The sequence below is a fragment of the Dipodomys merriami genome, unplaced genomic scaffold, assembly GCF_024711535.1.
Source record: "Dipodomys merriami isolate MVZ:Mamm:240054 unplaced genomic scaffold, mDipMer1.0.p SCAF_52, whole genome shotgun sequence".
Lineage (NCBI taxonomy): Eukaryota > Metazoa > Chordata > Mammalia > Rodentia > Heteromyidae > Dipodomys > Dipodomys merriami.
Genome location: NW_027206091.1, coordinates 5836283 through 5860748, shown reverse-complemented (window position 1 = coordinate 5860748; position 24466 = coordinate 5836283). Strand labels below are relative to the sequence as shown.

General features: G+C 41.9%; 1 protein-coding gene and 1 non-coding gene across 5 annotated transcripts in view; both read right to left on the bottom strand.

Moving 5' to 3' along the window:
* Positions 1 to 24466, bottom strand: part of Lsm14a (LSM14A mRNA processing body assembly factor) — a 40244-nt gene that overhangs the window by 3109 nt on the left and 12669 nt on the right. The window contains exons 2-10 of one of the 4 annotated variants that reach the window (XM_069998574.1): positions 22583 to 22746; positions 16256 to 16385; positions 14608 to 14730; positions 7184 to 7360; positions 6610 to 6675; positions 4902 to 5084; positions 4619 to 4790; positions 2524 to 2755; positions 839 to 895 (exon numbers count right to left, since the gene is read on the bottom strand). In XM_069998574.1, the coding sequence (XP_069854675.1) occupies positions 872 to 895; positions 2524 to 2755; positions 4619 to 4790; positions 4902 to 5084; positions 6610 to 6675; positions 7184 to 7360; positions 14608 to 14730; positions 16256 to 16385; positions 22583 to 22746 (1271 nt within the window). In that variant the 3' untranslated portion in view covers positions 839 to 871. The remainder of the gene's footprint in view (positions 1 to 838; positions 896 to 2523; positions 2756 to 4618; positions 4791 to 4901; positions 5085 to 6609; positions 6676 to 7183; positions 7361 to 14607; positions 14731 to 16255; positions 16386 to 22582; positions 22747 to 24466) is intronic. The other 3 variants (XM_069998575.1, XM_069998576.1, XM_069998577.1) reach the window with 3 other exon arrangements.
* On the bottom strand, positions 139 to 274 carry LOC138811367 (small nucleolar RNA SNORA2/SNORA34 family). The gene has a single exon (XR_011367362.1). It is a non-coding gene; the product is annotated as a small nucleolar RNA SNORA2/SNORA34 family (small nucleolar RNA).

Genomic DNA, 24466 nt, shown 5'->3' with positions numbered 1-24466 from the left:
ACAAACAAACAACAAAAACCTGTCTTTGCCAGGCACTAGTGGCTCACCAGCTAGCTACTCAGGAGGCTGAGCTCTGACAATCTCGGCTCAAAGGCAGCCTGGGCAAGAAAATCTCTGAGACTCTTCTCTCTCCCCATCAAATGTTTCTTTCTAATGAATTGACCTTTACATTTCCAAAGTTCTGAAATGGCCAACAGACCAAGAAAGACATTACTTTAGGCTCCTGCTTAAAACCAACAGCTTCAGCAAACTGCTGGCCTTGATTTAGGGCCAATGTAAGACTTTTTTTTTTTTTTTGGGGGGGGGGGGCTTGTGGGGCCTGAACTCTGGGCCTGGGCACTGTCCCTCAGCTCTTCAGCTCAAGGCTAGTGCTCTACTGCTTGAGCCACAGTGCCACTTCTGTTTTCTAGTGGTTTATTGGAGATAAGAGTCTCACGGACTTTCCTGCCAGGGCTGGCTTTGAACAGCGATCCTCAGATCTTAGCCTCCTGAGTAGCTAGGATTATAGGCATGAGCCACCGGCGCCTGACTTCTTATTTTTATTTTTTTTTATTTTTTCTGACTTATTTTTAATTAATTTTTTATTTATTTTTCTTACTGCTGTTAGTCATCTCAACTGTTTGTTATAAAAACAATTTCTGGATGAAAGACTTGCTGCTCCACCTGAGTACACAACAGCAAGCCACTTGTCTTACGTTACTAAACTAAAATACATATGACACAGTGTAAGCTGGTATGGAAATAAATGAGCTAGAGACAAACCTGCTCTCTGTCCCCCACAAAAGCCAACATCTCTCATCTGTTCATTTATTTTACTTATCTATAGCTATTTTTTTACCTTTCAGAAAGCAGTACGACCAATCCAGACCTTTTAGGGTCCAAAAGCTGTGGTTTTCTGAAAGGTAAAAAAAAAAAAAAGACAAAAGGGGAGAAAGATAAAGGGGTTCAGGAGAGCCGTATTGAATCATACAATAAAAAAAATATATCTCAACATTCAAGAACATGGTGAAGTAACAAATGTAATGAATTTCCACAAATCTAAATTAACAGTGGTGACTCAGGAACTACCACTTATTAGCTATGTGACCTTGGACAAGGTACTTAACATCTCTGGAAAAAAGATTACTTCCTACCCTACAAATATGTGCCTGGCTAGACTATTTTAAGAAAAAAAAACTTTTTAAATGCTGGTCCTGAGCTTCATTTTGCCCAAGGCTAATGTTCTACCATTTGACCCACAGCTCCACTTCTGGCTTTTCTTTGGTAATTTATTGGAGATAAGAAACTTTACGGGGCTGGGAAGGTGTCTCAGTGGTAGAGTGCTTGCTTTGCACTCATGAGGCCCTGGGTTCGATTCCTCAGTAACACATAAGCAGAAAAAGCTGGAAGTGATGCTGTGGCTCAAGCAGTAGAGCACTAGCCTTGAACTGAACAGCTGAGGGACAGCGCCCAGGCCAGAGTTCAGGCCGCACAACTGGACCAAAAAGAAAAAAGAAAAAAAGAAAACTTTCTTGCCTAGGCTGGCTGCAAGCTGTAATCCTCAGATCTCAGCCTCCTGAGTAGGTAGGATTTAGGCATGCAGCTGGCATCTAGCTGAGAATTTTTTTTTTGTTGTTGTTGGTTGTGGGGCTTGAACTCTGGGCCTGGGCACTGTCCCTCAGCTCTTCAGCTCAAGGCCAGCGCTCTACCACTTGAGCCACAGTACCACTTATGATGTTCTGGTGGTTTATTGGGGGTAAGAGTCTCATGGACTTTCCTGCCCAGGCTGGCTTTGAACTGTGATCCTCAGATCTCAGCCTCCTGAGTAGCTAGGATTATGGGCATGAGCCACCAGCACCTGGCGAGAAAATTTTGTAATATGAAATAAAGGTATACAGTCCTCTCCTTTTGTATAATGTCATTAGTCATCCTTCCCATGTAAAAAGAGCCCTGATCCTTAATTTTAGTCCCCAATAGTTTTTTCCATGTTTAGCGAAAAAAACAAGGGAGAACATAAGGCCTTAACTTTAAGCCCCAGTACTAGCACACAAAACAAAAACAAAAGCAAAATAATAAATTCTCTTGCTTGGAAAGAGGGGAGATTTTAATCAGTCTATAAAAGCTAAAACCATGGTTCTCTAATTTTAAATAAGTGAGGGGGAGCACCACATTTGCTTCTTTTATTTCTTCAGTGGAAAACAACAGTTAAAAACAAAAATATGGGTTAGGAAGGTGGCTCAGTGGTAGAGTGCTTGCCTTGTATGCATGAGGCCCTGGGTTCAATTCTTCAGCACCACATCAGCAAAAAAAGCTGGAAGTGGCACTGTGGCTCAAGTGGTAGAGCACTAGCTTTGAGTTGAAGAGCTGAGGGACAGTGCCCAGGCCCAGAGTTCAGGCCCCACGACCAGGAAAAAGAGAAAGAGAGAAAGAGAAAGAGAAAGAGAAAGGAAAAAGGAAAAGGAAAAAGAAAAAGAAAGAAAGAACAACCACTACTCAAATTAGATAAAAGCAGGCTGAATGCCACGTCTAAAGCACAATACTTACCCTATATTCAAAATCTGCAAACTCTCGGCCCCCACGGCCTCCTCTGAATCCACCACGAAATCCTCTAGGGGCAGTAAAGGTCCCTCCTCTGCCACCACCACGCCCTCTGCTACCACGGAAACCAAGACCTCCTCTGCCTCTGTAGCCTCCTCGGCCTCGGTTTGGACGGAGTGGGATTCCAAATGTCTCGGCATTTAACCTCCTCTCTTCAGCCCAGGTTGGTCTCCTTTCTCTATTATAAAAGCAAATGACCATCAGCATATCAGGTTTAAAGGAGTATTTTTCAACACATACATGTAACAAATTAATCCTAGCTAACTCAGAAGAAGCTCGGGGCTGGGAAGGTGGCTCAGTGGTAGAGCGCTTGCGCTTGCCTTGCATGCCTGAGGCCCTGGGTTCGATTCCTCAGCACCACATAAGCAAAAAGAAAAAAGCCAGAGGAAGTGGCACTGTAGCTCAAGTGGTAGAGCGCTCGCCTTGAGCTGAAGAGCTGAGGGACAGCGCCCAGGCCCAGAGTTCAAGCCCCACGACCGACAAAAAAAAAAAAAAAGAAAAAAAAGAAAAAAGCCAGAAGTGGTGCTGTGGCTCAAGTGGTAGAGCGCTAGCCTTGAGCTGAAGAGCTGAGGGACAGCACCCAGGCCCAGAGTTCAGGCCCCACGACCGGACCCTAAGTAAAAAAAAAAAAAAAAAGAGGCTGAGGACCACTGTTCAAAGCCAGTGTGGACAGACAAATCTGAGTCAATCAGCAAAAACCTAGAACTGGAGCTGGAGGCCTGGCTCAAGTGGTAGAGCATAAAAGCTTTGAGCATGGGACAGTGCCTCAGTTCAAGCCCCAGGACTCACCCTCAAACAGAAAAGGCTTTTCACCTGCATGGTCACAAGCTGTACATGGCATACAAATTCAGTTTATCCCTATAATACTGTGAGAGTAGTTCTGTGCAAAAATAGTTGACATAACAGAAATATGAGAAAAGTATCAATACAATGGTTCCTCAGATATAAGGGGATCTGCAGCTGATTCTACTCTGCCCCATTGGAAAAGAGGGCAAAACCTGGCAGAAAAACCACATCATAAGCCTAATGCCAATTAACACAGCCATTTTCTGAATTTTCGTTAGCATCCAACCTAAATAATTGCAGGACTCATAATCATCTTTGCCATTTTTGTCTAAGCTGAAGAAAACAACTGCCACTAGGGGTTACCATATTGCACCCAGGATAAATATGATATAAAGTAAGCAATACATCTTAAAGAACTCAGCTCATTATGCTGGATCCCCCCACTTTACAATGACACCACAATTTCTTGATGTATGCATACTACAATAGGGCAGCCTGACTGTATCTGCAAGCTTCTTTAGGTTCTGGCTTTATGTGAATTACAGCAGAGAAGGAAAAGATCTGAGATTTTACATGAATACTTTGTTCTTATTACTAATATGCAAATATGAATACATTCCTAAGGAAAAATATATAGCTATTTGTTTTCTTCCTCCTTTTTTTTTTTTTTTTTGCCAGTCCTGGGGCTTGAACTCTGGGTCTGGGCACTGTCCCTGAGCTTCTTTTGTTCAAGGCTAGTACTCTACCACTCAAGTCTGGCCTTTTCTGTGTATGTGGTACTGAGGAATCGAACCAAGGGCTTCATGTATGCTAGGCAAATACTACCACTAAGCCACATTCCCAGCCCCACCTTTTCTTTTTTGTGGTGCTAGATTGATCTCCCAAGCCTTATATATGCTAGGTAAGCCCTTGTACACTCTCTCTCTAAATCTATTTGGTGTTGGCCCTAGGGACTTGAACTCAGGGTCTGGGGGTATCCTTGAGCTTTTCTGCTCAATGCTAGTGTTCTACCACTTGAGTCATAGCTCCACTTCTGGCTTTTTGGAGATTAATTACAGAGGTAAGAGTCTGATGGACTTTCTTAACCAGGCTGGCTTCAAACTGCAATCCTCAGATCTCAGCCTCCTGAGGAGCTAGCAACAACTGGTACATGGCCAGAATACAGGTATTTTTAAGCAATCATTAGGCCATATAAATTTATATGAAATAACTATACTTCAAACATTTCAGAGGAGGTCAATTTAAAAGACTGTACCTATTATCATCACAAGAAATATTATCAAAGAAGGACTTAGTTTTGTCATAATAGCAATTAGGTCCAAGTGGGTCTTCTTCATCAGCATTTCCTTCACTGTTTTGGGTGTCTACTCCTGAGTCTCCTTTATCTTCCCCATTTACAGGTTTCTCTTGCTTCTCGAGTTTATCTTCTAATAAAAAAACAAGCACACATGATAAAAGTCTAAGTAAGACAACTAATGTGTAAAGCATCTTTAATTCACAGATCAAATTAGTTTCTGAGTAGAAAAATGAAAGTTTACCTTTCAATTTAAGTTTATTATGAAACTCTCTGTCAATCTCCTCCTTGTTAAATTGTGCATTTGCACTTTCAAAGTCAAAGTCTTTCTCAAATTTCATCGGACTGTCTCGTCGAATGCCAAATCTTCCCCTGCCACCTCGGTGGCCCCCACGCCCTCTTCTTGGAGCTGAAGGAGCACTTGGAACTATGAGTAAACAGAGACAAAAGACAGTTACTTTCCAGTCATCTAAATTTATATATTGCCTTTTTTCCCCCTTTTAATTTGGAAATATTAAACCATAATTTGTAGCTAGTGCTTACTGCTCTACTTAAGATGCTAAGTATTAGAGGGTTCCTGTTCAAAGTCAGCCTGGAGGGCTGGGAAGGTGGCTCAGTGGTAGAGCTGAAGGACAGTGCCCAGGCCCAGAGTTCAGGCCCCATGACCGGACCCAAAAAAAAAATTAAAATAAACAAAGTCAGCCTGGAAAGAAAATTCCATTTCCAATTAACTAGCAAAATGCCAGATGTATGGCTCAAATGGTAGAGCAACAGCTGTTTGAATCCTAATGCTGGCACAAAAATATTGTAATTTGTTCTCTATTAATAGATTTGGAATTAATAAAATGGCTATTTGATGTTATAGATTACCAAACAAATGTTTCCATTCACAAGACATGGAAAACAAGTACCAATTTTATGATGCTACAAAACAAAACCACAAAATAGAAGCCATAGAGCCATCAAGTGAATATAAATGCAACACTACTCGCCAGTAACATTCAAGAGCATGCTAAACACAACTCATCAAGTATTTTTCTCCAGAACATTATTAAAAACAAAAAAACCCTCTTATTTTCTGCTGTCTTTATTATGCACAGATCCACAGGATCTGACCACATGGAGAGATCGATACCACTGTTAATTCTTTATTTCTTTACCCATGTGGGGCTTGAATTCTGGGCCTGGGCGTTGTACTTCAGCTCTCCAGCTCAAGGCAAGTGCTCTACCACTTGAGCCACAGTGCCACTTCCAGTTTCACTTCCAGTTTTCTAGTGCTTTATTGGAGATAACAGTCTCACAGGCTTTCCTGTCCAGGCTGGCTTTGAACCATGATTTTCAGATCTCAGCCTCCTGAGTAGCTAGGGTTACAGGTTTGAGCCACCAGTGCCTAGCAGTGTTAGTTCTTTTTTTTTTTTGGTCAGACGTGGAGGCTGACACTGTCCCTCAGTTCTTCAGCTCAAGGCTAGTGCTCTACCACTTGAGCCACAGCACCACTTCTGGCTTTTTTCTGCTTATATGGTGCTGAGGAATTCCCAAGGCCTCATGCATGCGAGGCAAGCTCTCTACCACTGAGCTAACTTCCTAGCCCAGCCTGTTAGTTCTTTAGTCAGTAATCTTCACCTTTCATTTCATATATCTTGCAGTTTAAAATAACTTTCCTATTGAGAAGTACAGGATATTTTTGTTGTTGTTGTTGGCCGTGGGCCTTGAACTCTGGGCCTAGGCACTTGTCCCTCAGCTCTTCAGCTCAAGGTGAGTGCTCTACCACTTGAGTCAAAGCACCACTTCCTATTTTCTGAGTGGTTTACTGGAGATAAGAGTCTCATGTACTTTCCTGCCTGGCCTGGCTTTGAACTGCGATCCTCAAATCTCAGCCTCCTGAGTAGCTAGGATTACAGGCATAAGCCACCTTGCCCGGAAAGGATTTATTTTTTATCTAAGTAACTTACCTACTTGTCTCTTGCTGTCATTTCTAAGTTGTTCATTTTCTGGCCTTGACACTTTGTGTACTTCAGCTGCACAAGGAAACACGCAAAGGGACAAATTAACTGAGGATAATAAAAACTTCTATTTTTGTCTGAAATGAGGGGTGGAGGGAGACACTACCAAACAAAACTTAAGTTCCCAAAACTAAATCCCCATCATCACTTGAATCAAATGCTTTTGTTGGAGACAGGGTCTTGCTTCTTGCTATATAGCCTAGGCTGGTCTTGAACTCATAATCCTCCCACCTCAGCCTACTAAAGTGCTGGGATTACAAGTATGCACCATCATTCCTGGTTTAAAAAAAAAAATTTCCCTTTCTCTCTTTTTTGTGGTGCTGGGAATTGAACCCAGGGTTGCATGCGTGCTAGGTAAGTGCTGTACATCTGAGCTACATTCCCAGCCCCTAAACAATCTATGAAATTGTTCTATATAATCCTTTCAGGATCATTCACAGAAAGCAAATTCTCTAAATGAAAATACGGAGAGTGGAAAATGTTGATGAGTCAATTAAGGAAGAGTAAACAGCTCAAGCTCTACCTCGCCTGTGCTCTTGATTCTCTATTGCTTTCTGGCTGGTAGATGGCAAAGGCCTGGTTGATACAGGGCTCCTTCTCCCAACAGGTGCTGGAGTAGGTAAGTGGGCCGAGGCGGTCTGTACTGCTTGTTCCATGGTTGGACTTTTTCTCAAAGGGTCTAACTGAGGGCTTGAACGACCTAAAATGTAACCAAAAGATAAGAAACTATCCTAATCGGGGATTTCAAAATAATCTAGGCTTGGAAAAAAAAAAAAATCAAACTCAGCACAAATTTGATCAGTTTTAACCTAGGATGGTCCTTAATGGTCTAGTCCTTAACCTGTCCAAAAAAAAAAAAAAAAAAAAACACCCAAAACACAAAAAACAAAACCCTCAAAAATCAAACCAAGCAAACAAAAATATCCACCACCACATTATGCGTTTTACCAAATAGAATGGTTTTTCAAAGAACTGACATATGCTGTTCCCTATTAATATCAATGATCACATTTGTAAACACTCAAATGGAGGCATCCTCCCCAATAACAAGAGTATATAGACACATTTCAATTTCTAGTATTTTCTGTAGGTGACTCCCAGCAGGAACTCTTGCTGAATTCCATCACAAAACAGTAAAGGAGGAGGAAAGTGAGGGAAATGGATCTTAACACACAATAGACTGGGAAAATAAATAAAAAATCAAAAAAATTTAGATAGCCAGATGGCAGCCATTGGCATTCTTTACGACTTTTACAATCTCTTGGCAAGCTTTTCTTAAATTTCAAGTTTGTGCTGACACATTTCATTTTTCTTCTGTATCAGGGCCTACTCACTGTGCACTGAAGAATGAAAGTCACTCTCATCACGTTTTGCCCTTACAATGTTTGTTGTACATGTCCACTCAGAGAACTCTTATTACATGATATGTAACATGGTGTTAAAAATTACGCTCATTTTATGCACAAAGATCCCCCGACATGCTACTGCAAGCATTTGCAGTCTCCCAACAACTGTTGAATCATTGAGTTCTGATGCCATTGATTTCCATGGACAATTTATTAGCAATGTTCCCCAAGTTTACTAAAGTATATAGTCACAAAAGTATGCATTTCCAGAATGGGGGAAAAAAATCACTTGAAGTCAAAAACTGTAGTTACCATGACAACCCTGAAAATTAAGTTATCATTAAAAGAAATGCTTTTTCCACCAATTTTTTTCTTGGGGCAGGGGGAGGGTCTGGTCCTGGAGCTTAAACTCAGGGCCTGGGCACCGTACATGAGCCTCTCTGTGCTCAAGGCTAAAGCCACAGCACCCACTTCCAGGTTTGTTTATATGGTACTGAGGAATCAAACCTAGGGCTTCATGCATGCTAGGCAATCACTCTACCACTAAGCCACATCCCCAGCCCTTTCCGCTGATTTTTAAAGCAATAAATCATGGTTTTGAATAAATTTTGACTTTCAAGAAATCATTTTATAATCATTTATTGTTTCTTTCTTCCCCCTTCCTTTTCTTTTTATAGCATAAAATACAATCTTCCATTCTACCTGATCCTATTTATTCCTCATATAGCTAGGATGACAAGTGTGTGACATCCATGCCCAGCCTTTTGAAAAATAGTTGACACGGGGACTTTTTAACTTTTTGCCTAGGCTGGCCTCCACATTGTGGTCTCTACCTCCTAAGTAGCTGGGATTACAAAGCTTAAACTCCTTTGCTTTGAGGGTTTTTTTGTTTTGTTTTGTTTTTTTGGAGATGGGGTGTGGATCTCACTACGTTGCCCAGGTTTACTCTGAACTTAAGTGGACTCTATGATCTGGCTGCCTCAGCCTTCTCAGTGCTGAGAGTGCAGATATGTCATACCACACACGATTTAAGGAGATAAGTTTTTTTACATGTTTGTTGGTACTGGGATTTGAACTCAGGGTCTCATTATCTCTTGTGGGCTTAGTAGTAGAGTACTTGCCTAGCTTGCATGAAGCTCTGGGTTTGATTCCTCAGTATCACATAAACAGAAAAGGCTGGAAGTGGCGCTGTGGCTCAAGTGGTAGAGTGCTGCTACCCTTGATCACAGAAAGGCTGAGGTTCAGTCCCCAGGCTCTGAGTTCAAGCCAGAGAATTGGCAAAAACAAAACAAACAAAAAACCCAGGCACTGGTGGCTCACATCTCTAATCCTAGCTACTAAGGAGACTGAGATCTGAGGATCATGGTTCAAAGCCAGCCTGGGCAAGGAAGTCCATGAGACATTTATCTCCAATTAACCACCAGAAAACTAGAATTGGCGCTATGGGTCAAATGGTAGAGCGCTTGCCTTGAGCTGAAGATCAGCTCAGGGACAGCACCCTGGCTCAGAGTTCAAACCACACAACCTACAATAAAAATTATATATTATCCATATATATCTCCTACAAAACACCCATATTTTGAGAAAAGATTATGTTACTCAGAAATATTATGGAAGGGCTGGGAAGGTGGCTCAGTGGTAGAGTGCTTGCCTTGCATGCCTGAGGCCCTGGGTTTAATTCCTCAGTACCACATAAGCAAGAAAAAAAAAAAGCCCGAAGTGGCGCTGTGGCCCAAGTGGTAGAGTGCTAGTCTTGAGCTGAAAAGCTGAGGGACAGCGCCCAGGCCCAGAGTTCAGGCCCCACAACCGGACCCCAATGGGGTAATCAGATCAATTAACAAATTCCTTTCTTGTATATTTAAATTCTTTTTTTTGGTTCAGATCCTGGGCCTTGAACTCAGGGCCTGGATGTTGTTCCTGGGCTTTTTTGCTCAAGGCTAGCACTCTACCATTTAAGCCACAGCTCCACTTCTGTCTGGCTATTTTGGTAGCTAATTGGAGATAGTCTCACAAGCTTTCCTGCCTGTTATCTTTGAACTGCAGTCCTTTTATCTCAAAACTCCTGAATAGCTAAGTAGTATTCCCAACATAAGCCACCACACCCAGCTTTAAATTCTTTTTTCTGTTGGTTCTGTGGCTTGAACTCAAAGCCCAGGCACTGTCCTTGAGCTCTTTTGCTCATTGACTAGTGCTTTACCACTTCGAGCCAAAGTGTCACTTCCGGTTTTCTGGTAGTTAATAGAGGTAAGAGTCTCAGGGACTTTCTTGCCTTGCCTGGCTTTGGACCACCATCCTCAAATCTCAGCCTCCTGAGTAGTTAGTATTACAGGTATAGGCCACCAGCATCCAGCCTTTAAATTCTTCTACTATTACAATCACTATGGCAATTTACTATCATTAGAGAAATACACGTGATGTAGTAGGAACAAACCCAAAGTACTTGAACACAAAGCACCATTCAGTTACTCTTTCTGTTCTTTTTTTTTTTTTGGGGGGGGGTCCGGTCGTGGGGCCTGAACTCTGGGCCTGGGCGCTGTCCCTCAGCTCTTCAGCTCAAGGCTAGCGCTCTACCACTTGAGCCACAGCACCACTTCTGGCTTTTTTCTTTTTGCTTATGTGGTGCTGAGGAATCGAACTCAGGGCCTCAGGCATGCAAGGCAAGCGCTCTACCACTGAGCCACCTTTCCTGCCCCACTCTTTTTGTTCTTAACCAAAGTTAAAAGTTAAAGGTTTAACTTCCATTTTGTGATATTCCACAAATGTAAGTTGGTGATATTAAATACAGGCTCGGATGGGAAGGTGGCTCAGTGGCAGAGTGCTTGTCTAGCATGCATGAAGCCCTAGATTCCATTTCTCAGCACCACATAAACAAAAAACTGGAAGTGGGCACTGTGACTCAAGAGGTAGAATACTAGCCTTGAGCTGAAGAGCTGAGGGACAGCACGCAGGCCCAGAGTGTAAGCCCCTAACCTAACTGACAAAACATAAATAAAATAAAAATTCTTAAAAGTGTTCAGGGTGAGAAAAAGAATCTATAGTTATTCTTCCTAACTCATCAGGTAGTTTTCTTCCCCCAAACCACTTCCTGGAATAGCTAGTCTTTCTCCACTAATTTAAAAAGAGTATCTTCAAGGGCTGGGAAGGTAGCTCAGTTGTAGAGTGCTTGCCTTGCATGCATGAGGCCCTGGGTTCAATTCCTCAGCACCACATAAGCAGAAAAAGCCAGAAGTGGTGCTGTGGCTCGAGTGGTAGAGTGCTAGCCTTGAGCTGAAGAGCTGGGGGTCAGCACCCAGGCCCAGAGTTCAGGCCCACGACCCACAAAAGAGTATCTTCAACTAAATTATTATTATTATTAATTTTTAGTGCAGGGGTTGAACCTAGGGTCTCACACATTCAGGTTAAGCAAGCATTCTACCACTGAGCTAACTCTAAGCCCTTAAATTCCTATTAATGGAACAGTTTCTGATTATTCCATTTTGTTTCATTTATTAAAATTTATTCTTAAACTTTTTTTTTTTTTTTTCCTTTTTGGTGCCTGTTTGTGGCTTGAACTCAGGGCCTGGGCACCATCCCTCAGCTTTTCTGCTCAAGGCTAGACTAGTTAGTGTTCCACCACTTTGAACAATAGCTCCACTTTTGGCTTTTTGTTAATTGGAGATAGAAGTCTCATGGACTTTCTTGCCCAGGCTGGCTTTGAACAGCAATCCTCAGATCTCAGTCTCCTAACTAGCTAGGATTACGCAAAGCCACTTCGCCTAGCTCAAACTCATTTATAAACATATATTTTATTAGGTAAGCTCATTCCCTCCCCCCCGCCCCCACATGTCCTATTATACATTATTTTTATTTTGCCAGTCCTGGAGCTTGAACCTAGGGCCTGGGCATTGTCCCTAGGCTTCTTTTGCTCAAAGTTATCACTGTACCACTTAAGCCATAGCATCACTTCTGGCTTCTTCTGTTTATGTGGTACTGAGGAATCGAGCCCAGGGCTTCATGCATGCTAGGCAAGCACTTTTATCACTAAGCCACATTCCCAGCCCTCCATGTTTATTTTTACTTTTATTTATCATTGTTAACTAGTAGAGTATATATGATATATTTTATGTTTATGAGTAGTGTAAGTCAAACATTGATAGGTGTGTACGCACATGCGTATATGCAAGCATGCATGCAGATACTTGAACTCAGAGCCTGAGTGCTGTCCTTTAGCCTTTTGAGCCATAGCTCCACTTCTGGCTTCTTGTTGGTGTCTCACAAACTTTCCAGCCAGGACTGGCTTTGATCTCAGGCTCCTGAATAACTAGGATGATGGCATGTGCCACCAACAGTTCTCCTAGGCAACAGACCATTTATTGAAGCTTTCTAAAGTAAATTCAGTCTATGTTTATTTTAAAGAAAGATTTTTCTGTTGAATTTCACTTGTACTAATTGACGGTAGAATAAACATGACTTATCATTATCAAATCTTTTATAGAGGAATAGATACTTTTCTTCCTACTTACTTCTTTTATGGCCCTCTACTACATTTTTATTTTTCTTCATAGAAGCTAGTCACATTCACCCCTCCACCCCCCACCCCCATGTATTTTATTTGTATTTGTCAATATTGTGAACTTCAGGGCTACGTGCACTCACTCGGCTTTACCTTTCAATGCTAGCTCTCTATCAGCCACACCTCTAAGAGTTAGGCATTTTGCTGGTTAACTAGAGATGGAATGTCTCAGATTTTTCTGCCCCAGCTACCTTCAAACTGTGATCTTCAGCCAGGTACTGGTAGCTCATGCTTGTAATCCTAGCTACTAAGGAGGCTGAGATCTAAAGAGCATGGTTCAAAGCCAGCCTAGGAGCCGGGCACAGGTGGTTCATGCCTGTAATCCTAGCTACTCAGATGGCTGAGATCTGAGGATCTCGGTTCAAAGGGCAGGAAAGTCTGTGAAACTCTTATCTCCAATAAATCACCAGAAAATTGGAAGTGGCGCTGTAGCTCAAGTGGTAGAGCTGAGGGACAGCGCTCAAACCCTGAGTTCAAGACCCCCCCCCCCCAAAAAAAAGCCAGCCTAGGTTGGAAAGTCCATTGAGACTTTTTTGTTGTGTTGGTTGTGGGGCTTAAACTCAGGGCCTGGGCAATGTCCTGAGCTTTTCACGCAAAGTTAGTACTCTACCACTTTGAGCCACACAGCCATATCTGGTTTTCTAGTGGTTAATTGGAAAAGAGTCTCACAGACTTTCTTTTTTTGGTCCAGTCGTGGGTCTTGAACTCTGGGCCTGGGCACTATCCCTCAGCTCTTCAGCTTAAGGCTAGCACTCTACCACTTGAGCCACAGCGCCACTTCCGGCTTTTTTCTTTTTGCTTATGTGGTGCTGAGGAATCGAACCCAGGGCCTCAGGCATGCAAGGCAAGCGCTCTACCACTGAGCCACTTTCCCAGCCCTCACAGACTTTCTTGCTTGGGCTTTGAACTGTGATCTAGCCTCCTAACTAGCTAAAATTAGAGGCACGAGCCACCAGCACCCAGAAACAGAGACTCTTATCTCCAATTAACCACTAGAAAACTGGAAATGGCACTGTGGCTCAAAATGTTAAGAGTGCTGGCCTTGAGCAAAAAGAGCTCAGGAACAGTGCCCATGCCTTGAGATCAAGCCTCACAACTGAAAGGAAAAAACAACAACAAACTGTTCACCCTCCAGATCCTAATCTCCTAAATAGCTAGGATTGCAGGCATACGCCTGATTTCAAACCCTGATATGGCATTGAATAAATAAACCAATGTATCTTTGAAAGTATCCCATCTTTCTAAGTGACTTTACATTGCTTAAATGAAACACATTAAGCAATAAGCCAATCATACCAAACTTAAGCAGTGGATTCAACAGATATGGGGTCTTTATACTTCTGAAGGTGATGAGACTGGCTGGAAAAAATTTATTCTTTTTTTTTTTTTTAAAGGAAAGAAACAGCACCTTTTTGGAAGCCTATTAAAATGCAGAGAAGCTGGGTGCCAGTGGCTCACACCTGTAATCCGAGCTACTGAGGAGGCTGAGATCTGTACATTGTGGTTTGAAGCTAGCCTGGGCAGAAAAGTCCCTGTGAGACTCTTAGCTCCAATTAACCACTCAAAAACAGTGAAAGTGGTGCTGTGGCTCAAAATGGTAAAGGGGTAGCTTTGAGCAAAAGAGCTTAGGGACAACGTCCAGGCCCAGTTCAAGCCCCATGACCAACAACAACAACAAAAAAGCAGAGAAGACCAGGTTCTAGGGCTTTGGACAGAGCAGAGGTTAATGAGGACCCACATTTTCCAGAAGCAGTATATACATTCCTGTTGGGGTGGTCCACACTGAGAAAAATATCAAGGAAATGTTACAGAACGGTAAGAGCCTCTTTCCTCAAGATATTTCACTTATTGGGCACCTTTCCTTGTAGAGTTGAGTCTGGGACTGACTTGATAGTGGAAGTCATTAATGACACATTTATTCCCACACAGTAATTGGAAAAAATAAAATTAAACTAAATACAAATTATACATGCAGTTGATAAACTACAAAAGCTCTTATATTTAGAGAAAGGAAAAAAAACTACTATAAAGGCAAAACAAGCAGCTTACCTTGAGATAACTGGGTTTTTACAGATCTTGTGTCTTGTGTAAAGGCAGAACCAACTGTATTACTTTGGGACAAGGTACCACTGTTTGACGATTCTGTTCCAAAAGATGTCAAGGAGTTTCCAGCTTGAAGAGGTTTTTCAAATGATAAAAACATTTAAAAAAAAGTTTAACACCTTTAGTATATAGTAGTATTTGCTATTTGCTTATCTCCAATAGCATCGGTACAAATTAATGATCTTGGGAATTCATTAAAGTATTCCAAATAATTTACAAAATTTATGGCAATGTAGGGTGAACCCTGGATGCAAACAGTAACACATGTGGGTATCTGTACCAGCAAGGACACACAAGTACGATTGCAAAGTAGCTGAAATGGTAACCTCTATACCAAGATTACGCTTCATGTATCTGTACAAATGACCAGGAGCTTTTTCAGCAGTTCTAAGACAACAAACAGTATTCCATCTTCACTCTTTCCTCAAGAAAGGTGTCCAAAGAAAGAAAATTGGGCCATATAAGCCACAGAGGCCCTTCTAGGCCTCATTCACTGAAATACCCATCCAGGATAATCTTTAAGTTTCTTTTTTTTTTTTTTTATTCCAGTCGTGGGGCCTGAACTCTGGGCCTGGGCACTGTCCCTCAGCTCTTCAGCTCAAGGCTAGTGCTCTACCACTTGAGCCACAGCGCCACTTCCGGCTTTTTTCTTTTTGCTTATGTGGTGCTGAGGAATCGAACCCAGGGCCTTGAGCATGCAAGGCAAGCACTCTACCACTGAGCCACCTTCCCAGCCCAATCTTTAAGTTTCTACAGTAGTGGTCATTTTCATTTTCTTTCCTCTATTTTGTATGTATGTGAATGCAAATGGGCATGCATGAATACTAATACTGGGACTTGAACTCAGGGCTTTTCCCACTCAAGGTTGGTGCTCTTTCACTTAGGTCTTTTCTAGTTAATTGGAGGTAAGAGTCTCACAGACTTTGCTGCCTAAGCTGGCTTTGAACCACGATTCTCAGATCTCAGTCTTCTAAGTAGCCAGGACCACAAATTGAGTTACCAGCACCCAGTGAAAAACTCTTCATCTTAAGTAGACATGTCTTACGTAACTTTAAAATAACACTAAATGAAATCTGTTAACTAGATACATCTAATTTTACAACAGATGCCTATTCTGAAAACTGATCTCCATGAAACTACTAATCACTCAGAACACTAAATAAAACCTTTTTAGATTGTAGGCCTGGCAAAAGTGGTAGAACAACTGTCAAGCAAGTTCTAGGCTCTGAGTAAATGCTAGCTATTGGCCCCAATCAAATTCTTAAAAAATCTGGGCTGGGAATGTGGCTTAGCGTTAAGAGTGCTTGCCTAGCATGCATGAAGCCCTAGGTTTGATTCCTCAGCGCCACATAAATAGAAAAAAAAACAGAAGTGGCACTTTGGCTCAAGTGGTAATGTTAGCCTTCAGAAAAAAGAAGCTCAGGAACAGTGCTCAGGCTCTGAGTTTAAGCCACAGGACTGGCAAAAAAAAATCTTAATATAGTAACTCATATTCTTAATACCATAAAATGAAGTTACAAAAGAAATATCACATAACACTTCAATAACTTTGTGGTAAAGGAAGAACAGACAAACAAGAAAAAGCACCACATACCAACACCAACTGCACCAAACTGCTGCCCAACTAATGTACTTGGGCTGAATTGACTGTATGTTGGCATCCTGCCAAACGGTCCATAGGAACTCACTGACTGGAATGAGGATGATGAAGACCCTAGTGAGGACTGAAAGAAAACCATGGGTTAGTTTTCTAATCTCTAAGAAGCATATATATAATGGAGAGAAATTAGGAGTTTTAAACTTAACACAGTAAAATATTCAAGATGATAATAGTTGAAAAAATCTTCTGATTTCAATATTTGTCTATACATGTACCAGTTTCAGTCAATATGATCTCTAGGCCCTTTGTCTCTGTTAAAATCACAGTCATTCTCATTTTCATAGATAACTTAAGAAGTCACATTCAGGGCTGGGAATGCAGCTTAGAGGTAGAGTGCTTGCCTAGCATGCATGTAGCCCTGGGTTCTATTCCTTATTACCACATAAACAGAAAAAGCCAGAAGTGGCACTGTGGTTCAAGTGGTACAGTGCTAGCTTTGAGAAAACGAAGCTGAGGGACAATACCTAAGCCCCAAGTTCAAGCACCATAACTAGCCACCCTCCCGCTCCCCAAAAAAGTCACATTCAGTAATAATGGGTTTTAGTCTGGTACTGACATAAATATGGGATCACATTTTTCCTCTTATTTTAAATTCACAAGAAAGATATGCAAAAGCAAACATTTTACAAAAATAAAAAAATTACAACTAGTAGCTCATGTTGTAAATCCTAGCAGAAAAGCCTGTGAGACCCTTATCTCCAATTAACTACCAAAAAGCTAAAAGGGCAGCAGAGGCAGAAGTGATAGAGTGCTAGTCTTGAGCCCACAAGCTCAGGGACAGTGCCCAGGCCCTGAATTCAAGCCTTAAGACTGGCAAAAACAAAACAAAACAAAACACCTAAATTACACTTTTACATTAAGCTGAGGAGCATTTTTTTTTTTTTTGGTCGGTCGTGGGGCTTGAACTCTGGGGCTGGGCGCTGTCCCTCAGCTCTTCAGCTCAAGGCAAGCGCTCTATCACTTGCGCTACAGCGCCACTTCCGGTTTTCTGGTGGCTTATTGGAGATAGGAGTCTCATGGTCTCTCCTGCCCGGGCTGGCTTTGAACCTCAATCCTCAGATCTCAGCCTCCTGAGTAGCTAGGATTACAGGCATGAGCCACCAGCGCCCGGCTCTGAGGAGCATTTTATATAAACTATGATCTCCATGATTAACCTGATTGTAATTAATTGTAATTAATAAATTACACTAGGGGAGATGGGGGACAAGAGACCTGATTTGGCTGAAACAAAGGGGGAGAAAAAAGAAGTCTAACTAGCACAGCCATGCCTCTCTTGCACCTCCCTACTCCCAGCTCCTTTCTCCTTCTGCTTTCTGGACACACCTACACACACACCATAATTTTCTGCTTTATCTTAAGATGAAGCAATATAATCATCTAACTCTGGACTGAAATCTTTCAAATGAGCCAAAAACCCCTTTCCTCCTTGTAGGTTATTTCTTAAGTATCTGTCACAGTAGTAACAAAAATGACACAAATCTACAATAAATTATACAGGAGTCTAAATACTCACACACAGTGAGACCAAAAGAGGATACTCTTAGCAGAGAAACACAAAGACACAATGCCTATGTGGTTTATATTTATATAAAATAATATACATATGAAACAAAGATATGGAAACGAGACTTTCTTTTCTTTAACTTTTTTTTTTAAGTTTTTGAGGATTCTGTCTTTTTACCTTATATATATGTTGTATTCAAGAGTACATCTTTGGACAGGTTGGGGAGGGTACAGAACTCAAAGAAAAAAAGTGAAAATGTGCAGCAGTAGAGCTCACTGGACACTGGTGAAAGTGAACTATACAACTTGGGGGTACAGAAGGGAGGGACTGGTAAAGAGTGAGGGAACAGAAGCCATTATATGAAAGGAAATATACGTCATTACCTGACTCATGTAATGTAATCCCTCTATACAGCACCTCTATAATAATTAAAAAACACAAACCTTAACTTCCTAAACCTAAAATACATTTTAATATACATTAATAAATTGCCTTGTAAAATATTCCATAATATGACCATAAATTATACTGAAGGCTACTTATAAGCTAATTTATAGCATGACTGCATCTTTTGTTCATTACCAATATGGTGCTCAGTAAGTCCCACTGATTGAATGAAATAAAGTTGAAGATTGTGAACACTGGCAGGACACTGGTGGTTCAGGCCTGTAATCCTAACTACTCAGGAGGATAAGATCTGAGGATCTTAGTTCAAAGCCAGCCCGGGCAGGAAAGTCTGTGAGAGTCTTATCTCCAATTAACCACCAGAAAACCAGAAGTAGCACTGTGGCTCAAGGTAGTAGAACACTAGCCCTGAGCTGAACAACTCAGAGACAGCACCCAGGCCCCGAGTTCAAGCCCCACAACCGACAAAAAAAAAAAAAAAAAGATTGTGAACACTGGAAAAAATTACTTGGTTTGTGCTCTTTATTCTTCTTCTTCCACAAGTAACTGGTTTCCAGACAATTGCAGAATGACAAAGTTAACAGTCAGTAAGGAAGATACCACCAGTATTTGGTATAGAGTGGTAGTTATCTCTATTAACAATGTGTCCCTTGCTCAGTACTAGTATCTCATACCTATAATCCTGGCTATTCAGGAGGCTGAGATCTGAGAACAGAAGTTCAAAGCTAGCCCAGGCAGATAAATCCAAGAGACTCTTCCAGCAAGGTGTAGTTCAAGTGGTAGAACACCAGTTCTAAGTGGAAAAAGCCAAGCAAGAGCTAGAGGCCCAGAGTTCAAGCCACACAATACTCACAAAAAAAAAAAAAAAAAAAAAGAATGTGTCTTCTATTTTTCAATGTAAGATATAAGTTTTTGCCAGGCACAGGTGACTGAGATTGAGGATTGTAGTTGGAAGCCAGCCTGGACAGGAAAGTCCATGAGACTTTTATCTCCAATAAACTACTCAGAAAACCAGAAGTGGCACTGTGGCTCAAGTAGTAGAGCACTAGCTTTGAGCTGAAGAGCTCAGGGACAGTGCCCAGGCCCAGAGTTCAAGCTCCATGACCAACAACAACAACAACAAAAAAAGAGACGGGGCTGGGAAGTTGGCTCAGTGGTAGAGCGCTTGCCTTGCATGCCTGAAGCCCTGGGTTCGATTCCTCAGCACCACATAAGCAAAAAGAAAAAAGCTGCAAGTGGTGCTATGGCTCAAGTGGTAGAGGGATAGCCTTGAGCTGAAGAGCTGAGGGACAGCACTCAGGCCCAGAGTTCAGGCCCCATGACTAGACCCCCCCCCAAAAAAAAAAAAAAAAAAAAAAGAGACACGTTTTCTCAGGATTCCTTTGGATTCTTTACCTAAAAATAAAACTTAAACAAAACAAAACAAAAAAAAAAACAGCTAAGAGTAGAGAAATTTTCATTTATGCTGCAAAATTTCAATTTCTTGTTAGAAAACATCATATTGGGGAGGGGGACAGTAAATATATGTTAAAAAGTATTTTTCTTGGAGACAATTTCCCTCAATAGCCCAGGCCAGACTCAAACTCATAATCTTTCTGGGTCATCCTCCCAATGGTTATAAGTATATACCACACCACCAAACCCAGAGCTTGTTTTTTCTTTTTTTGGTTGTGAGGATTGAACTGAGAGCCTAGGTACTGTCCCTGAGCCTCTTTGTGCTCAAAGCTAATGTTCTACCACTTGCTCCACAGTGCCACTTCCAGTTTTTGAGTGGTTAATTGGAGATTAAGAGTCTCAGTGGGCCCCTCTGTACGGTATTTTCACAATGAAAAAAACCTTATTAATAGAAAAAATAAGATGATATCTGGCTTCAAATTTTCATCTGGTTCAAGAATTGTAAAGTTAAAGAAACATCCCTCAGATGAGGGAGGGGGGTAACAAGGTTTGACAAGAAAATATACTCATTACCTTACTGTAACCCCTCTCTGTACATTACCTTGACAATAAATTAAAGAAATGGGGGGGAAAAAAAAGAGTCTCAGTGGGGGCTGGGAAGGTGGCTAGGTGGTAGAGTGCTTGCCTCGCATGTATGAGGCCCTGGGTTCAATTCCTCAGCACCACATAAGCAGAAAAAGCCGGAAGTGGCACTGTGGCTCCAGTGGTAGAGCGCTAGCCTTGAGCTGAAGAGATGAGGGACAGTGCCCAGGCCCAGAGTTCAGGCCCCATGACCGGCAAAAAAAAAAAAAAAAATTAAGTCTCAGAGGGACTTTTCTGTCAGAGATGGCTTCAAACCTCAACCCCCAGATCTCAGCCTCCTGAGTAGCTAGGATTACAGGGGTGAATCACCCCTGTAATCCTAGCTACACCCCTGTAATCCTAGCTACTCAGGAGGCTGAGATCTGAGGATCGCCGTTCAAAGTCAGCCTAGGCAGGAAAGTCCGTGAAACTCATCTCCAATAAACCACCAGAAAACTGGAAGTGGAGCTGTAGCTCAAGTGGTAGAGTGTTCGCCTTGAGGTGAAGAGCGCAGGGACAGCGCTCAAGCCCCACAACCAACCAAAAAAAAAAAAAAAAACTGCAACAGTATCCTCTAATTCATAATTTACAATTATTTGTAAATACTATTTGTGTACTACTATTTTATATTGTATATTACTTTTTTTTTATTGTGAGAATACCATACAGAGAAGTTACAATTACAGGGCTGGGAAGGTGGCTCAGTGGTAGAGCGCTTGCCTTGCACACATGAGGCCCTGGGTTCGATTCCTCAGCACCACATAAGCAAAAAGAAAAAAGCCGGAAGTGGCGCTGAGGCTCAAGTGGTAGAGCACTAGCCTTGAGCTGAAGAGCTGAGGGACAGCGCCCAGGCCCAGAGTTCAGGCCCTACTACCGGACCCAAAAAACAACAACAACAAAAAGTTACAATTACATGGGCAAGACAATGAGTACTATTATTTTAATAAGATAAGCAAGTTCTCAATTCTGAGAATCAATACTAAGCGTCATTTATTTTTACTGTGAAAATACCATACAGAGGGGTTACAATTACATGGGCAAGATAATGAGTACATTTCTTATCAAGCATTGTTGCCTCCTCCTTTGTTTCCCCTTCCCATCCTTCCTATCTCCCACCCTTCCCCCTACCCCGCTACCCCCTCCCAAGGGTCATTTTTAATTTAGGAAATTTAATACCCCATTTATACGAAAACTTTTATGTTTGTACAGTCTTACTATACATAACTTTCTATCATCTAATATGTGATTTAGCTTCGCCCCCACTAAACCTAATAATTCTACCTAAGACTATCTATTATGCCCCTAATTTGTAATATGAGCCATTATCTGAATGAACAGCAGAGTGGCATGAACCTTAAGTTCTATAGGCAAACTGCCTGAGTCTGTTTAAATGACAGTTTCAGCTCAATTACTTGTAAAGTGCGAAAAATTACTGAATCTGGCTCCTAGAGTATTCTGAGGACTGACATATGTACAGTGCAATGCCTATGCTTTTTTTTTGGCCAGTATTGGGACTTGAATTCAGGGCCTAGGCGCTATCTCTGAGCTTCTTTTGCTTAACGCTAGCACTCTAGTACTTGTGCCACAGCGCCACTTCTGGCTTTTCCTGTTTATGTGTTGCTGAGGAATCAAACCCAGGGCTTCATGCATGCTAGGCAAGCACTCTACCACTAAGCCATCTTCCCAGGCCATGCCTATGCTTTTTATCAGTTGTATTCTTTTTTTTTTTTTTTTTGGGGGGGGGGGGGGAAGGTGTCCGGTCATGGGGCCTGAACTCTGGGCTGGGAGCTGTCCCTCAGTTCTTCAGCTCAAGGCTAGCACTCTACCACTTGAGCCACAACGCCACTTCTGGCTTTTTTTTCTTTCTTTTTTTTTTTTTTGGGGGGGGGGCCCGGTCGTGGGGCCTGAACTCTGGGCCTGGGCCCTGTCACTCAGCTCTTCAGCTCAAGGCTGAGCCACTGCGCTATTTCCGGCTTTTTTCTTTTTGCTTATGTGGTGCTGAGGAATGGAACCCAGGGCCTCATGCATGCAAGGCAAGCACTCTACCACTGAGCCACCTTCCCAGCCCTGGTGCCTATGCTTTTAATAGGTGCTTCTCATCTCTCAATAAATGCCATTAACCTCTCAAACAACTTAATTTTGTTGAAACAGAAAAATGTTTTTAAATAAAAATTATTTTTGGTCCAAAGAGAAACACCCAATAAGAACATTATTTAAGGTGTTTTAGATATCCAGGAAACTTGGAAGTGGTAAGCTGCAGGTCTGCTCAATTGGCTAGCCAAGGCTAGGCATGGTGTAAGGTTCACTGTACCATAAGACCAATCTATTATTGTTACCTGAACAATGGCTGGGTCCTGAGGCAAAGAACATTGTGGTTTTGGTGGCTCACAGACAGTGAGGTCTTTAATATCACTCCCACGGAATATGATGTATTCAAAGACTTCATCTCGAGGTGGTATTGGACGATCTGTCGGTCTGTCTTCTGTACCAAAGGATCGAACTGATGAGAAAACAGAAAACATTAGCTGTGTTTACTGCTTATCATATTCAAGTAGGCCCTAACAATTCTGCTCCAAGTACTAAATAGTATTCATTAATTGGTAATAAAATACAGGAATCACATCGATTTTTCTGCCTAGCTGGCTTTAAACTGCCATCACTCCAGGTATCAGACTCCTTATTAGCTAGGATTACAGTCATAAGCCAATGGCACCTGACATAAATGTATGCACTTTAAAAGACTGTAATACAAGGCTATGTTCCTCATAAAACTTTGTTTGTACCATTGATGGTTGTGGTGAGTTACTAGAAATGTCCTTTCTTGAATTGCTCATTTATTTTACTTATTTATTTTGAGATTCAAGCAAATTTGTTTTATTTTGTTCTGAGGGTAGGGTTGTGAATTTTGGTATGGGTGGATGTTGCTCATTTGTTTTTAATGTCTTCATTCAGTAAAATAAAAATTTGTCAACCTATGTCATACTTCTTCACTAGAGAGGGATGGCAACTAAGCTTTTCCCAGAGTTCGAGCTTTGAGACAGAGAAGACAAGAAGGTCATAGGTAACATTTACCTTGTAAGCGTAAGCCCTCAAAAAGCTAAGCTGAGCAACTGTCAGCTCTGCAGACACATGGGGCAGCCTTTAACGCCCTACTTACTTAAAATAGCTACCATATAATTAAATCTCATTATTTTAACATGGAGGACAGTATCACTCAGTTAAACTATGGACCACCTGCATTGGCAGAGTAAGCTGGTTACAAATAAAGATGTCCACTGACAAGATTTTCTGGGGGCAGCATCCAGAAATTTGAATTTGAACCTATTTCCTGAGTCTCTTAAAGTCTCAAGTTCACTGTCTTAAGAGGCTTCTGAGAATGTCTATTACCTCATGAAGATTGATTTTTTTGGGGGGGGAGGGGGGTCAGCCGTGGGGCTTGAACTCTGGGCCTGGGTGCTGACTCTCAGCAATTCTGCTTAAGGCTAGTGCCCTACCACATGAGCCACAGTGTCACTTCTGGCTTTTTCTGCTTATATGGTGCTGAGAAAGCAAATCCAAGGCTTCATGCATGCGAGGCAAGCACTCTACCATTAAGCTACCTTCCCAGCCCGTAAGATTGATTTATCTACACTCTAAGTTTATTTATTTACTTAATTTATTTTGGGTCCGGTCGTGGGGCCTGAACTCTGGGCCTGGGCGCTGTCCCTCAGCTCTTCAGCTCAAGGCTAGAGCTCTACCACTTGAGCCACAGCGCCACTCCCAGCTTTTTTCTTTTTTCTTATATGGTGCTGAGAAATTGAACCCAGGGCCTCAGGCATGCAAGGCAAGCGCTCTACCACTGAGCCACCTCCCCAGCCCCACTCTAAGTTTATGAAACATGCTTTAATCTTGAAGCCTGGCCTGGACCAAATGTAGGATTTCCATGAAGAGTGTAATTATTACATCCCTGTAAAGGACATTGCAGAATGTAATCAGAAGGGCTCAAGTGGCCGGACATCAGCTGTAGATACTGAAGGATCCAATGAAAGGAAGGAGGAATGGGAAGCACAGGAAAGTAAATGACTGTCAGTATTCTGCTATACCATGTTTCAACATGAATTAGTGCGCATGCAACTGGTGTGGGAATTCTGTTAATACAGAAATTAAATTGGCTCACCCATTATTTTTATACATGCAGGCAATTGCAGCAAGTCACATGTGATATCCCATTTTTCCTTTGC